Genomic DNA, 15900 nt, shown 5'->3' on the forward strand with positions numbered 1-15900 from the left:
TTGATACCCGTTGCTTATTTCTATAAAGGGAATATAAAGAAGGAAAATTTAAATATGTACAGTTCGGTCAAATTTATTTATCAACATAGTCTATATATATACAGTCAAATCTTTCTATAATTGTCATTCGTTATAACAACATTTCACTATAACTGTCTGATTTTCTTCGGAACCGATTTTTCATGTTATATTTTACTTCTCTATAACAATAATGACATTCATTATAGCGGTACACTCTTTGAAAAATTACCTCTCTATAACAGCCATACTCAAATCTTTGTGTAATAATATTTTGTAAGAAATATATTATGTATATAAAATATTAAAATATATATGGTAATCATCATTGATGTCATGCACATAATAAATTTCAAGTACGAATATCTAAAAGAAAAAAATTATAATTCAAATCCATCTCATAACACCAATCAAGCAAAGGATACTGCCACTTATAGGGAGTTTGATGCAACACTTCCAATCTTGAAACTTATACTGATGAAGAGATTATTTCACAAATCATTGGAGTGGAAGAACAAGAGACAATAGATGCAAAATGTGACAACGAAAGAGCCGAAACCTACTGCTACTTGGGGTGAAATAGAAGAGGCAATTATTAAGCTCTTAGACAAGAGCCGATTAGAAGAATCTCAGTTTAGCTCTTTAAAGAGTTGCTTAAATCAGATTTGGAGATATTTTAGTTATAATATTACTTGATAAAAAAAATCTCTTTGACAGCGTTCAAGGGAAAGCTCATGAATTCTCTTTTCTTGAAAGTTTGGACAAAAATCTTCGTCAATTCAAGTATTATATTATCACTAAGAGACTGAAATTTACGAAATAACCTACAATTGTAGAATTCTTATGCCGAACTTGAAATATTAAAACTTTTAATTAATTTTTAATGCATATGTTCCTTAGATTTTAACCTTTTTATCAGTACAGTATAGCTAGTTATGGATTTATGAGTAATTTACTAGTCGTTTCATTTTTAATTAATGAAATATGAAATCAAGTGAGATTTTGAGATTAACAAGTATTTGTTTTAGTTTATAACATAAAAAGAACATAAAAATAATTTTTTGCATACTTTTGTCTATAACAGCTAAATGAGATCTAAACATGAAATGTCAGTATACATACATAACAGCACCTCACTATAGCGACCATGAAATTTTTGGACAAACGCTGTTATTATAGAAATGATTATAACTTATACATTTGATCATATTTTGAAAATTAAATCACCGAAAGGCGTCTATAATTTCTCTTCCCTGTAAAGAAGGTATTAGTCCCATTAATTGGTATTCTACGTGACTTGGAGGGTGTTTAGATATGCTTTTAAAAAGTTTTATAAGCCAAAAGCTAAAAGACAAGTTAGTAATATGCCAAACCTATCGGAGCCACCGAGATTCAAGCACCTTTCACAGGCAACAACACGCCCATTTACATTTAGATACCGAACTTGACATAAAATGTGTTATTAGACACCTTTTCTTGAATGTGCATGTCCTTCACATTTTTTTGGAGCGTGAAAGAGAATAATTTTGTGTTTTTTTTTGTTTTTTTTTTCTCCTTCGTCTTCTTCCTCCCTCCTACCACTTTCTTCACCATATCTCTCAAAGCCACCAAATGGATTTCCAATGACGGCCATAAAAACCACAAGGATTCTCAAGATTCTTGTAATTTCAACCTAATTTCTTCCTCCTCTAAATCTCCCACAAGAATCACTAAATCTCCATCCTTCTAATTGAGACCCAATTGGGTTAAGAATTGGCCCTTTCCATGGCCATCACTATATTCAAGAAAATGAAACCCAGTTAAAGAGAAAACATAATTTCACCTTTCCATAATTCAAAATCAATTGAAGGAGTCATCAAAATCATTGTTTTGTTAGTTTGGATTGAAGAAATTGAGATGAAAATATGATGACTCCATTAAAGCTCCTTTAAAGATGGAAAATCATAATTGAAGGAAAGATTTCTCTTGCTTAGATTTCATAAATTGGAGTCAATTGAAAGTTGCGGAAGTAGTGGTCACCCGCTACCACCCACACTTCAAATTACTAGATTGACAAATTAGGACTAATTACCAATATTAAACGAGTTAAGACAATCAAAAGAAACTAATTGCAACAAGAAAAATCAGAAAAGGAAGCAAATCTGCTCAAAGAATATGCAAAAACTGGTTGCAGAATTTTTTTTTCACTGTGCAATATGTTCCTCGTCAAACCCAGCTCCAAAAATCATTCAAACAACTTTGATTCTCAACCAAACTCCTGGATACTTCATGACCAAGTTCTTAATTCTCTTAAGAACAATATTTAGCACACCAAATTAATTTTTTTCCCCTCTTTTGACCAAAATCTCAACTACACACCTAACCTTTGCGTTGGTCCTATTACCCCCCTGGACAATTTTTTCCAATATCAAAATCCCCTTTTTTTGATGTGGCGATCCGATATGACAATCACAATTATTAACGGTCTTGTCCACACGGGCCTGACCCACGTGCCACATCTTTAATTCCCCCATTTTTTATTAATTTCCCCCCTTCCTCCATCCATCTACTCTTCTTCTTCTTCTTCAAAAAAAAAAATCTCAATTTTTCATACTTCATTTTCACTATGAGGATCCGAAAACCCATACCCAATTCTCCTTCATCTTCATTATCATCTTCATCAACATCATTATCATCATCATCATCATCATCATCATCTTCATTAGGAGTTGAAAAAAAAAATCACACCAACTTCCTCAAATCTAATCCAAAAAAACCCAAATGTGAAAGGAAGTTTCCTAACACCAAGTAGAACAAAGTTCATCCATTAATTTGATCAAACAATCAAGAATTTAAAAAGCCCACTTGGTGTTCTTCATAGCTTTCTCCAAAATTCCTAGCAATGAGTTTAATTTTCTCCCCAAATCAACTCAAAGAATTAGTGCTTAAACAACTCTAACCAAGCAACAAGTAGCAACTCCAAACAAGCAACTTCCAATCAGATTTTCTTTAACAAGATTAGATTTTCAACCTTTTTTTTCTTTCCAGATTTTCGGGTTTTTTTTTCAGTTTTTTTTTTTTTGAATTTGATTTGGGAAAATAGTGATTATAAGAATAATCATTATCCTAGCTCTAAATTTATAATGGGTATTATTTTGACAAAAAAAATGGAGATGGGTACTAAATAGGGTGAAGAAGAAGATGAAGTAGCCTAAAAATGGAGGGAATTTAAATTTATCTATGTGGCAGTCCAGTTGGCATTTTAAAACATGTCAGATGCTTTTTTTAAAGGCTATAACGCGCCACTGGGCGGTGTAGTCACGCTCTTGTCCACATCAGCAAAAAAGGGGCATTTTAATACTGAAAAAAATTGTCCAGAGGGGTAATGGGACCAACGCAAAGGTTAGGTGTGTAGTTAGAATTTTGATCAAACGTTGAGGGGTATTTTGAGTATTAGCTCCTTTTTGAGCTTCTAAGCTCCTTCCATGTAGGTCATATTTTTTTTCTTTTAAAATGCAGCCTTCACGACTGCAATTTTTTCCCTGAAAGTTTGGCAGTAAACCCAGTTGCAATTAATGCACAACGGTAAGGAGCAGAGAAGGTTGGATCGTGGTGGCTTTGCAGTGGCAGAGTGTTCTTTTATTATTTTTTAATTAACTAAATAGTGTAAAAATATTGCTTCTAGTCATATTTTATTTTTAATAATTATTTTGAATACATATGCCACGTGTCTTTATTTAATTCATCATATTGCCACGTTATCAGTGAGTGTGTTACACTAACTTTATATATTTAGCTAATTATGCAAAAAATATTTAATTGAAACAAATTTTAAATAGTGTAAGTGCTTAATAGAAAGTTAGAAACACCCTGAATTGAGGTGGGTAAGTGAATGATATCGAGCGGCTCTCGATGGTTGGGCCTTAGTAATATTAAACTTTTGACTTTTTGCTTAATTAGATAAGTTTTTGGTCTAAAATTAAGTTCATAAAAGCACTTTGTGTCCAACTTTCTGATTCTTCTCTAATGACCTCAACCTCTCTTGTGTTAGTAGCTGGCATCATCTTCATCGCCGTGGCCATTAAAGTAGCTCCACACTTCGCTCGCCGAATGTCGAAACCATCTTCATCGAAAACTGACGACGCTGAAGCTCTACGCCGGCACCGTATTCTCTCTAGCCAACTGTATTTCGATGTTCCTCCTTCTAAGGTACGTACAACCCATACTTGCTTGTTTTTACTTCAATTTTTTCAAAGATGAAAACATACCCCCTTAACTATCACTTTTTTCGCAAGTCACACACTTAACTATCAGCTATGTATTAGTAAAATACACCTAGTTGATTAATGTACAATATGGTGTTGTATTGTATTGTATTGTACTGTATTAATGAACCCAATGTTTGAATAGACTGTATCATTTTTAGTAATTTAATAACATTTGTATTGTTTGGTTTGACTGTATGGTACTGTATAATAACTTGTAAGTTTACTAAAATATCCTTAATTAAAAGGGCAGCCCGGTGCACTAAGCTACAGTCGGGAAGGGCGGACCACAAGGGTCTATTGTGGCCTTATCTTGCATTTACGCAGAGGCTATTTCACGGCTCGAACGTGACCTCACGATCACGTGGCGACAACTTTACCGAGTTCGCCAAGGCTCCCCTTCACTAAAATATCCTTAATTCTTAATTAGAAATTAGTTTATATATATTAATAAGACTCAGGTAAAGAATAAAATAGGAACTTTAAAAAATAAGTTAGTAGTGGGTGGTGGTGGTGGAGGGGTGGGTGGTTGTGGGATGAGGGTGGGTGTAGTGGGTCTAGGGTGGGAGTGAGTGGTTGTGGGAATGGGGTTGGATGGTGGTGAGGGGTAGTGGGTGAGGGTGGTGGAAGGGTGGGTGGTGTGAGGTGGGTGGTTGTGGGATGAGGGTGGGGGTAGTGGGTGGGAGGGTGGGGGTGAGTGGTTGTGGGGTGGGTTTGGGCAGTGGTGAGGGGTAGTGGGTGGTGGTTGGGGTGGGTGGAGAGGAGTGGGGTAGTTGGGGTGGGGGTGGGTGGTAGGGCGGGGGTGGGGTGGGGTGGATGGTGGAGGGTGGGGTATAATGGAGAAATGAAATACATAACCACGGAAAAACCACCAAATCGTTTATAAAAATTGGGACTTTTCATGTTTATATAACCATGGGTTTACAACACCATACCAAATAATTTTAAGAACAATAAAAACAAACATGGTTTCATAGAAAAATCATACATTAATGAACCACGGGAAACCACCATCCAAACAGGGGGTAAAATGGAAAGGGAACCACCGATACCTGGGATGTGTAAAATGTGATAGTTCAGGTGTGATTTTTACAATTATCTCAATTTTTAAAGTAAGAGTTTTCGAGGAATCTCTCTCATGTTAATTTTGTTCTGTTAGGTGCCGTTGATATACTCATCATCCTACGACATTTCTTTTCTCGGGATTGAAAAACTGTAAGTACTGCTTTTTATGCTACCTTCAAAATGAAATTTGTTCGAAAAATAATTTGTTGACTGTGAATGTGGTGGTACTTGATTGTTGTTGTGAGTGCTAAATTCCTTACCAATACCTAAAAAAGTTCTAGGAATGGTTAGGTCTAAGGTGTGTAGTTCTGGATGAGAGAAAGTAGTTGGTTAAATTTTAGAAATGCAATACAAGTACTAAAGCTGATTATTCAATCCTAGTTTAAGAATATAAATTTCATGAAATTGAGTGTCGCAAATTTACATTTGCCAGTGTTTGGAACGGATTGGCATTTAATCTTGGTAAATCATGACTATATGAGATATGGAACCTTAAATTATGTGAATTTGATCGAAATTGAGATGATAACTAACTTTTTCTATGTACACGTAAGTGGAAGAAAATTTAATGTTGTGAAAGGTCGAATGGAATGTAATAGGGGATTAATAAAGGAGAAAAGATGACCGAAGTATAGTCCATTCCAACCTGAATGAACAGTACCTTTAAATCTATTCGAGATACATTCTTTCTGCCCTGTTTAAGTCCATTTCATTCAAAACTAAACAATTTGTCTTATAAGAAAAAAGGAAACGAGAAATTAGGGGTTCTATGATTCTTTTACTTATTCCTAAAAGGACATCTAATTTCTGATGAGAATAAAACTACGTCCATGTGAAAATAAAACAAGGAGGAGTTAAAATATTCATAAACAAACATTGGGCCTAATGTAAGTATAACAACAGTAACTAAGTTTTAATCCCAAATGGATTGTAACGGTGCAGCCCAACTGTTAAAGTATTGTCCATTCGGGCCCATTTTTGGTGCCTCACGTTTTTTTCTTTTTCTCTTTTTCGGTTGGGCTTTAACTTAAAAGATGCTTCAATAGTTGGAGGTCTGCTCGTGCCTTATATAACACCTAACTTTTCCCTCCCATCAATATGGAATCTGCTTAAGGCAAACTTCAAGACAACCTCTGTCAACCCCAATGGTTCATAGGCTATTACATCCACCCCTTGGAGGTTCAGCGTGCTCGCTCAGATTTTCCCCTTGATTATACTAGAAGAGATACTGGCTTTGATACCACTTATAACGGCCTAGGCCAAACTACCAAGATATTGTCGGCTTTGCCCAACCTTAAGGCCTCAATTTTGATCCCTTGGATTTAACCCAAAAGGCGCGTCGACAATTAAATTTTTGATCTCGCGTTATATAGCCTTAGCTTTCTCTTCCAATTTCGATGTGAGATCTGCCTGAGGCAAGCTCACAGTGATGTCCTTTCGAGTTCAATAGCCAGCTGGCTATGGGGTGCTATACTTCAAAATTTGGACTATTTCTTGATTTTTCCTTTCATCCTTCACAAAGTCCATGCTAAGCTACTCTATGTCGTTCCAATTTTATCGGATCCGTTTTGTCACGACCCATAAAGTAGGGCTATGATCGGCATCCGACAGCGTAACTCCCCTTGGAAAAACCCCTATCCAATAACACTTGTTATTCACAACACATATAAGAGGCACCAAGTGGCCCAACATTATACTTTTTTTGATAACCAAGTGGCCCAACATTATACTGACAAGCGTTTTCCCAGAACGCACATATAGGTGCAGATTGTTATGCTAGGTCACGTGCATGTCATGTGTGACAAATTTTTGGATCCACTAACGGTCCTACCACTGTACTGTACATACTGTGACACTTAACTATTGAGTGGATGGTAGTACACCTAGTGATCGAGTGGTCGTGTACATGGGGTTTCAATGTCTAATATATGTCTGTCTGGTAATGTTTTTGAAAGGATCACAGCATTAATGCACCCAAGTATGAGGGGGTCTCATACAATATGTTGTATTGCATTACTTTACAACTTATGGTATTTTCTTGCATCAAAGGCCTGTGCCCTCTTTTTAGAAGTAGTTTGTAGTACTTATTGGGTCTTGTAGATTTTCTCCCTTAAATCTTTGATCTATAGATTCCATGCCAGGTATTATTGAACCCTCCAGTTGATCATCACCTGCTTTAGCTATAATGGTGAGTCAAACTTCGAGATCTTTGAGTTTCTCGGGAATCGAGGGGTCAAGAGCCTAAGCAGTCCTCCCTTGGAAGTCTAATACTTGCATTTGATTTTTTTCTTTTGAATGGATTGCATCCCATTATTGATTACTCTTGAATGCTCCATGAGACCTTGTGGTGTCGTATTTCTTTCCTTTTTTTTTTTTTTTTTTTTTTTGGCTTGTATTATGGATTCACTCCTTGTTTGGGACCCATGGTTGATATATGGCTCTAAGGGAGCTGCAGATCGGGCCCAAGTCCCCTGGAAGCCTGAAAGGGGGAGCAACGGAGGTGAGAGCCCCGTTGTACCTGAACATTGTTGGACCACAAGCCACCTTTTGGGTTAAAGCTCAAGGGGATAAACCACGAGACCCAAAAGGCTGGGTCAAGAGTGCACAACACCGGCAGTTTGGCCTGGGCCATTTCAAGGATAGTGTTGCGTGTATGTATCAGTTCTTCCCGTATGTTCCAAGAGTTTGTAGGTCATTAGAGATAACTTCCCTTAATGTGATATTATCCCTACCTCTTTTCTTTTTATCACAATCAATCACTAGTCACACTTTCTAACAAGATGCTTTTAGAGGATACGAGCAAATGATATCATGCGGTCTTCTCTTATTTTATTCATTCAGTCATGCAAACAAAAACACTAGGTGATTTCTTCATATCTATCCAAGCCTTGGTTGATAGAGTTACCCAGTACCTGTTGTTGGTGTGGGGTAGCAGATATCCTGTGGAATTATTTAAGGTGAGCACAAGTTGGCCCGGGCATCATGGTTATATATAAAAAAAATGTGTTAAACATCCAAATTTGACAACATTCATCTTGTGTATACGTTGGGTTTTGGGGACTCAATGTTACTTCTGTATAACAGTGTCATTATATAGAGCTTGCGTTTCTTTAGGTTTCCTTTTCATAACACTCTTTTCCTTTACTTTTTTTGTCCATCCCGTAAATGGGAATAGTTAGAGAGGACTAGAATCATGGCTTTGATATTTTTCTTAGCTTCAATTTGAAGCCAAGCATTACTTTCCCCACCGATTTTTCACTTTTTCTCAGCCAAATGCACCTAAGAATGTAAAGATATGCATTATTGAAACTAAAACATTGTGTCACTCATAAGAACTACCTAAAACCTATCCTCCCCCAAACTCTCGCTTGCCTCCAGGAAAGAGTTGTATAAAGGAAAGGTGGGGTGGGGTGAAAACTTGAAAATAGAGATATTAGCACTTACATACGAAGGTCATGGGTGTGCATGAAACTCGTCAATAAAATGGCAAGGGCCTCACGTATGTACATTGCATTTCCTGCACTTCAGGTGAGTATCCTTGTCCGCAGTGCTGAATTTCTATTTAGTCTATTCTTTTTTGAGGGAACAGTGTGTATTAAGTTTCCTTCTGAAAAAGATATTATATTTCTTCTAAAAGAGCTCTTCTGCCTTGTCTGGTTTGAAATTTTAACTGGATACTTCATTCAATGATTTAACTTCACAGGCATCCATTTGACTCTTCTAAATGGGGTCGAATCTGCCGGTTTCTCACTAAGGAAGGTATCATGGACCAAAAGCATGTAGTTGAGCCTGTGGAGGCAACAAAAGATGATCTACTAGTGGTAGCAACTTCTACTGGTCAATAGCAACATAGTCATCTAATGAGTTATCAAATCCTGTTTTTCTGTTTTTTGAACAAGTGGTTGAGTCAATCTCAAACATGCTCTTTCATTTCTCCCTGAAATACATTTATGTATTCTTCATGCTTGCATCTTTGTGGGCTATTTTAATAATTTAGTCAATTTGATGAACTGACATTTTCTGAGGAAGATGGTACCAGTACCTTTTAAATCTAAGTAATAATCACGTCCATCCACTGAACCTAGATAGCATCATTTATGATATTCTGATCCCATCCACCAGTCACTTGAGTTCACATATCTAAGTTTTGAGGATCGCTGATCTGAATAATTACTTTGGAAGCCTTGTAATGCAAAATTATGTAAGTATCATATGGCGCCTCATTTTCCTACGTTTGATTCCATAAATGTCGAGGTCAATTTGCAATTCTGTCAAGGTGATATACGATATGTTAATGCATAGTTCTAGCCTTCTAGGTTCTTATATAGTTGCAATTTTTAGTAATCAAACAGGATATTGTTGCTCTTTGATCTGATCTAGATTCTGTCACCAATAATACTTAAGCCCTGTGCTGAAAATCTTTAGCCAAGCATGAGGATCCTCATTGTTTATATCTAAGTTCGTCAATGTTGCGGTCCATTTGCAATCTCGTTATGGTGACTTACAACAAATCCGCTTTTACTTTTCTTGCATGTACAGAATTTACTAGCCACTTTAGGATACTCTTGGTCTTTTTTACAGTCTAGCTGCTGTAACTGTAGTCAGTGGGCCTAGCATTAATATGGACTGTCCTTGAACCTGGCAATGTTGATGGGTGACTGGTAAATGTTTTGTCATTTCTGGTGTAGGTGCATTCAGAATCATACCTGAAAAGTTTGAACAGCAGCTTGAATGTCTCCATGATTGTTGAGGTAAGAGTCAGAACTGAAGTTTGCTGCTGTTGGTGTAGGTCCATTCAGAATCATACCAGTGCTTATTCATTAGGAGGTGGTTTTCTTGTTTCCATACTTTTGATTATCTCATGACCAGATCTTTTAGGTCCCTCCTGTTGCGATGCTTCCTAATTTCCTTGTACAAAAGAAAGTGCTTCACCCATTCCGCAAGCAGGTGAATTTAGTCATTTGCAGATCATTCTTTTTTTTTTCTACTTCTCTGGTTCAGCATTTGTTGATAATTCTCTGTAGGTGGGAGGAACAATTTTGGCTGCAAAGCTTGCAAAAGAACGAGGATGGGCTATTAATGTCGGTGGTGGATTTCATCATTGTTCAGCAGAGAGGGGAGGCGGTTTTTGTGTTTATGCTGATATATCTCTTTGTATACATTATGCATTTGTGCGTTTAAATATCTCAAGGTACACCGCATGGTAATTCATGTTTAATGTGTGACTATGTACGCACAAAAGTCATGACATCCCAATGAAATCAATAATAAACTTTTTTCTTGTATAGAGTCATTATAATTGACCTTGATGCACACCAAGGAAACGGCCATGAAATGGACTTCTCGGAGGACAGTATGTTTCTTGTCATTCATCTTGCATTTTGTGTGCCATTTTTATGTTAATAATTGGTGTTGCTTGGATGCATGCAGGAAGAGTCTTTATCCTTGATATGTACAATCCTGGAATTTATCCACTGGTGAGTTTCCGTCTTGAACAATCTGCTTCCTTGCTTGTCACATGCCCCATCCCTTACCCAAATAGTTGTCTCTTTATTTCTGATTCTCTTTCAATTGCACTGATAGCATCAAAGGGTAGCATTATCTGATCAGATCTGTTGTGAATCTATTTCATTTCGTTTAGGATTTTGAAGCCAGGCGGTACATTGATCTAGGAGTCGAAGTTAAGGTTAGATTCAAATTTATAAAACAAGTTTTTTCTATACTAAAACTATACTGACATCTGTCGCTTACGAACTTTGGCAGAGTGGGACTACGACAGATGAATACTTGGCTAAGCTAGATCATGCACTTGAGGTGTGTAATTGAACTTCTTGGCACAACTTTATTTCCTTTCTTACTTAGTAGTATAACTTCTTGTTGCAACTTATACTCTTGCAAAACTTTGTTGTACCCATGTGCTGGTGACCTGTCCTAGCACAAACTGGTGATTGTTAATTATAAGTACTTATGAGAACTATGTTACTAATTTTATTATAGATCAATGGAATGGGAATATTTGGTTTTTCGTGTATGTAGCTGTTAAAAGCTAAATGGATTTTCTCTGATGCTGATCTAGAAAGTTATGCAACTTTTTATATTTGAACTCAAGTCCTCTATTTTGTGTTTAGTACTATTTTCCGGCATAAAAGCGATATTTATTTTGGTTAATGGATATATTTCTTCTGGTCATTCCAAAAGTTCGATATGTCCGTTTGTTAGATGGCTACAGGTAGGGCTGCTGCAAATAGTTCACTAGCGAAGTTGCAGATTATTATGTGAACATTGTCTTTAATACCTCAGTTTTTTTGGTGATTTGATTGCGTGAGGAACTAATGTACCTTGGTTTTGACGGTTTCTATGAATTAATTTTGCAATATCTAGTGTTAAAAAATCACCTAGAACTCCCAAGGAAGAAGGCTTGTGGAGGGTAGCTCTTTGCTTTTCGGTTGAGATGGAGTGAGAGTAACAAGAAACCTTTAAAGGAATCGGAAGTGCATTGTGATTGAGTCAAAAGCTCCCTTTTAAACTGTGTACAGTTATTATATTTTTGGTGTAAAGAAAGATGTGTAGAAGATGATGAATCCTAACTAGATTTTTTAGGATCCTTGTGGCAGGCTTGTAAGTAGAACAAGGTTATCCTTTTGTGCTAATCGACGTTGTAAATATGGTGTCCTGCATTTCCTTAATGTTGGTGTATATACACTTTCCATTCTCAAAAAAAAAAAAAAAAAAAAAAAAAAAAAAAGGTCAAAAGCTCCTCTTTGTTCCTATAATACTTTTTGTGTAAGAAGGATATTCCCTTTTTGTGCAGTAGGATGAATATCTTTGGAGCTTCGATGTAAAACCATACTTCTGTAAAGTGTCTACATTCTTCTAGGCTTTTTTTTATTTGTCAGAAACATTCAAACGCGTCTAAGAGACTTTTTCTTTGCTAGTGAGCTCTCCAATATTATTGTGTTGATTTCCTATGTAATATATGACTTGACTGTTGTCCTAATCAACTTCCAGGTTGCAGAGAAGAAATTTGAACCCGAATTAGTTGTTTATAATGCTGGCACGGATATCTTGGATGGGGATCCACTGGGCAGGTTGAAGGTAAGACTCACCGACGGGAAACAAGCTATATGTGGCTTGCATGTCTGTCATTAACAGAAGGTTGTGCTTCTTTCTGTGGCAAGCCACATAGGAGATGGAATTCTAGATCTTTTAATAATTACAAGCTCATAGAATTTTAAACATTTTTTATACAGCTAATTGGAAGAGTATGTTTAACAAGCAGAAAATCATAAATTTTGGTATGTAAGAATGTATTTTTTCCTTCAAATCAAAATATAGAAGGATCAACTGCATGCTTTTCGCTTGGAAGGAAGGGTGAAGATATGAGATATCCCAATTCTGTTCCAAGCATTAGACACAATTTTATTGAGTAACTAAATTGGAACATACATGCAGTAATTCTGTTCCAAGCATAAGACACAATTTTATTGAGTAACTAAATTGGAACATACATGCAGTTTACGTTCCTTAACGTCTAATTTTATGTGATATCATTTCTGGACATGTAATTTTAAATATTAGATTGACTTTTAAGTGGTGGAGGAAAGTAGTTGAGTAGTTGGTGAATATTAGCTTGGTGGGGAAGTCAATTTTATTTGATTAGTTAAATGAACTTAAACTCTTGGTACTTATGAATTTTAATAGATAAAATTATTAAATAATGGTAAACATTTTAGTATGTGTCATATAAAGTATGATTGATGTTTGCTCCAGCCTTTGTATATAGGTTGGGGCCTAAAGGATTTGTATTTGGATTTTACGTAAACTTAGCCAGAGAGAGGAAAAATATAAATAATGCTTCTTTCTGTTTTCAAATGTGTGAAGGAACCAAATAGAGGTAGAGGTGTATGCATGCCCTGAATTTGTAGCTATACTACTTGGTTTAATTGAAGCAGTTTCAGTTTCTGTATGAATGAAACTGCCAACATAATACTCATGCAATTGCAGACCATAGAGTCTTCTGCCATTTCTATGTGAAAAAGAGGGAGGGAACTGACTTTATGCCAAAATTGTTTGTATGTACTGTCATTATTAATTACATACATGTCTGTGCAGATCAGTCCTGAAGGCATTGCTAGTAGGGACGAAAAAGTTTTCAGGTTTGCTCGAGGGAGAAACATCCCCCTCATCATGCTCACATCAGGTTCAACCAAATCTCCTATTCTCTGTTGCACCCTGCCATTGGATCATCTTGGTGGACTTGTGCCATATATTACCAGCAACTGAACTTTTGTATTACATTTTCAGGTGGTTACATGAAATCCAGTGCCAAAGTTATTGCTGATTCCATCATAAATCTCTCAAATAAATCCCTGATAGATATGAAGAGCTTACCAACTGCAAAAGCATAATAGGTGAATGTCCTTGCATAGCTACTTTGAATTAAAGGCCTGAAATTTGACCTATGCGTTTAAGTCAAAATCAGGGAGCTTGCTCATTTGTGTTCTAATAAAAGAGAATAATCTCCGTTGATAGTGAAGGTGTTTATTATATGCTATCGGGATGCTAGAGATGGGAAAAGCAAGAAGGAGCTTGTTAAGATTTGTGTACGTTGATGCATTTACGAGAATGTAAATTGTGTATATGCTAGTCCTTGTATGAAGTAACTCATGTAGCTTGAAATCCTTAACACATAAGTATGTGGTCTATGTGCTGTCATGGACAATGCCCAATTGTGATGCATGAAGGAGCATAATTTAATTTTGTGGCTTAACTCTTGGTAATAGATTGAAACCTGTTTGTGCCTGATTGCTTATATTGATCATTGATAGGGCTGTGCAGTCAAATTCTTGTTGTTCGTCCGATATCAATGTTTTCAGTAGCCTATATGATAATGATGTTTAACTGATATACACATACGTCATTTTGTTAGTCGACAAGTTATAGCCCTTCAAATGCAGTGTCCCCAACTCATTAGGAAGTGTTTCCTATACGCCCAAGCAACCCCAATAATCCACTGGAAAAATGAAAGGGTGTTGCTTTTGTAGACTGACGGTCCGTCTTCGACTACAAGACACGAGAAGTATAAGGGCGTATTCCTTAAAACATTCCGTACGACTACAAGACACAAGAAGTATAAAGGCGTATTCGTTAAAGACATTCCATACTCGAGTCGTTTCAATATGCAAAATAGCAATTTTACTTCTAATAATGTTTTACTGAGGTTCTCAATTGTGTTTTAATAAAAAGTCCCATCTTTGTTAGAATAATGCTAAATTTTTATTTTTTCTTTGATGTTGCGTTACTAATTGCTCCAAGTATATCACCGTAACGAACAAAGAGATACCAAAGGTACTCACATTGCAAAAATTTTGGAAATTAAAATGTTTAATCCTTTAATGGTGTAAAGCATTTAATTAATTTTTTATTATATAAATTTGGTTAGATGAGGGCTTGATTTAGAATATAGGTAGCAACTATATGGGTGGAGATGATCTGTGGTAAAATTACATCTCAATGACTTCAACGACCAGTAAGATGTATTATAAAATACTCAAAGTCATTAGTGATTCTGAAGAAGTATATTTAGTTAAATCTCAATTTTTTGTTTTATTTCTAGCAATTATTTTTGTCACGAGCAAGATGTTTTTCGTATTGTCTATATTTCTAATGTAAAATAAATATCTATTTCTATTTTATACGTAGAAGTGCTTGAAACGAAATCATTTGAAAAATCAAATATTAAGAACACAATTTGTTTCAAATTGTGTAGATTTAAAAACCTCACGATGACGTGCATAGGCAAATTAGAAAATTGAATTATGAGCATCACTAAGATTTTTAAGATGAATTTAAATTTTTTGCGATTCAACTTATTTGATGTTATTATGATGTTGTGTTAGTATAATTTCTTAATCTATTAGCACTATTCAAGATGATCAGAACTTAAAGCTAAGATTGTTACAATTATCTCTCTGCTTCTTTTTTCTTTGAAACGATACGCGCATCGTGCGAGTATGTGTACTAGTATTATTTTAGGAGTGCCCTTCCAAGGTTCCACTTCATTGTTATGAACAGAAGAATGCAGGTATTATTCCATTTCTTCTTTTTATAATATATCTTGGCCCTCTCCTTTTCAATTCATAGGGGAAATTATGTAGTATTATTTATTTTCACTTTGTCCATTTTATGATGTTTGGAAGTAATGCTTCATATAAATGAATTCTTTTTTGACATCTGAGTTTATATGAAGCAGAAAATTTGGTGGAAGATCTCTTGGGAAGACTTTGAGTTCGAGGTTCAAGTTTCATACTTGTTCCAGCTAATAAGATATTAGCAATGTATTTGCAATACATTATCTTGGATTTACAATTTTTTATTTTTACTTTATTCATTTTATGATGTTTGAAAGTAATGCTTCATATGAATGAAAACTTTTTTTGACATATGAGTTTATATGAAGCAGAAAATATGGTGGTAGGGGTGTACATGGACCGGGTTGGTTCGGATTTTTTACAAACCAAACCAAACCATTTGTGTCGGGTTATTAAATCTATAAACCAAACCAAACCAATAA

General features: G+C 35.7%; 1 protein-coding gene and 1 non-coding gene across 7 annotated transcripts; one reads left to right on the forward strand and one right to left on the reverse strand.

Moving 5' to 3' along the window:
• The first annotated feature begins 3918 nt into the window (after window positions 1–3918).
• Window positions 3919–14134, forward strand: LOC132029643 (histone deacetylase 2). 6 transcript variants are annotated; one of them, XR_009407884.1, is made up of 14 exons: window positions 3919–4206; window positions 5422–5477; window positions 9031–9148; window positions 10016–10078; window positions 10206–10274; window positions 10352–10518; window positions 10616–10680; window positions 10758–10804; window positions 10969–11013; window positions 11091–11141; window positions 12336–12422; window positions 12578–12622; window positions 13440–13527; window positions 13632–13665. XR_009407884.1 is itself a non-coding variant. In XM_059418935.1 (14 exons), exons 1-13 carry the CDS (start codon window positions 4024–4026, stop codon window positions 13733–13735), a joined length of 1143 nt encoding a protein of 380 aa, XP_059274918.1. In that variant the 5' UTR covers window positions 3921–4023; the 3' UTR covers window positions 13736–13738; window positions 13860–14134. The 6 variants fall into 6 exon arrangements, 4 of the variants coding, with proteins under 4 accessions (XP_059274918.1, XP_059274919.1, XP_059274917.1 ...); XM_059418935.1 differs by lacking the exon at window positions 12578–12622 and adding an exon at window positions 13860–14134 and having other exon boundaries at window positions 3921–4206; window positions 13632–13738; XR_009407885.1 differs by lacking the exon at window positions 12578–12622 and having other exon boundaries at window positions 3920–4206; window positions 13445–13527; window positions 13632–13687.
• Window positions 6804–6904, reverse strand: LOC132032220 (U6 spliceosomal RNA). Its single transcript, XR_009408370.1, has one exon. It is a non-coding gene; the product is annotated as a U6 spliceosomal RNA (small nuclear RNA).
• Window positions 14135–15900: the final 1766 nt, after the last annotated feature.

Source organism: Lycium ferocissimum, chromosome 9 (assembly GCF_029784015.1).
Source record: "Lycium ferocissimum isolate CSIRO_LF1 chromosome 9, AGI_CSIRO_Lferr_CH_V1, whole genome shotgun sequence".
Taxonomy (NCBI): Eukaryota; Viridiplantae; Streptophyta; class Magnoliopsida; order Solanales; family Solanaceae; genus Lycium; species Lycium ferocissimum.

What these genes read in the sequence shown, in the direction of transcription:
- LOC132029643 (XM_059418935.1), top strand. Translation starts at nt 4,024, where the DNA reads ATGACCTCAACCTCTCTTGTGTTAGTAGCTGGCATCATCTTCATCGCC. An exon ending in ATCCTGGAATTTATCCACTG is followed by an intron (nt 10,805 to 10,968) that starts GTGAGTTTCCGT and finishes CATTTCGTTTAG; the next exon opens with GATTTTGAAGCCAGGCGGTA. An exon ending in CCTCATCATGCTCACATCAG is followed by an intron (nt 13,528 to 13,631) that starts GTTCAACCAAAT and finishes TTACATTTTCAG; the next exon opens with GTGGTTACATGAAATCCAGT.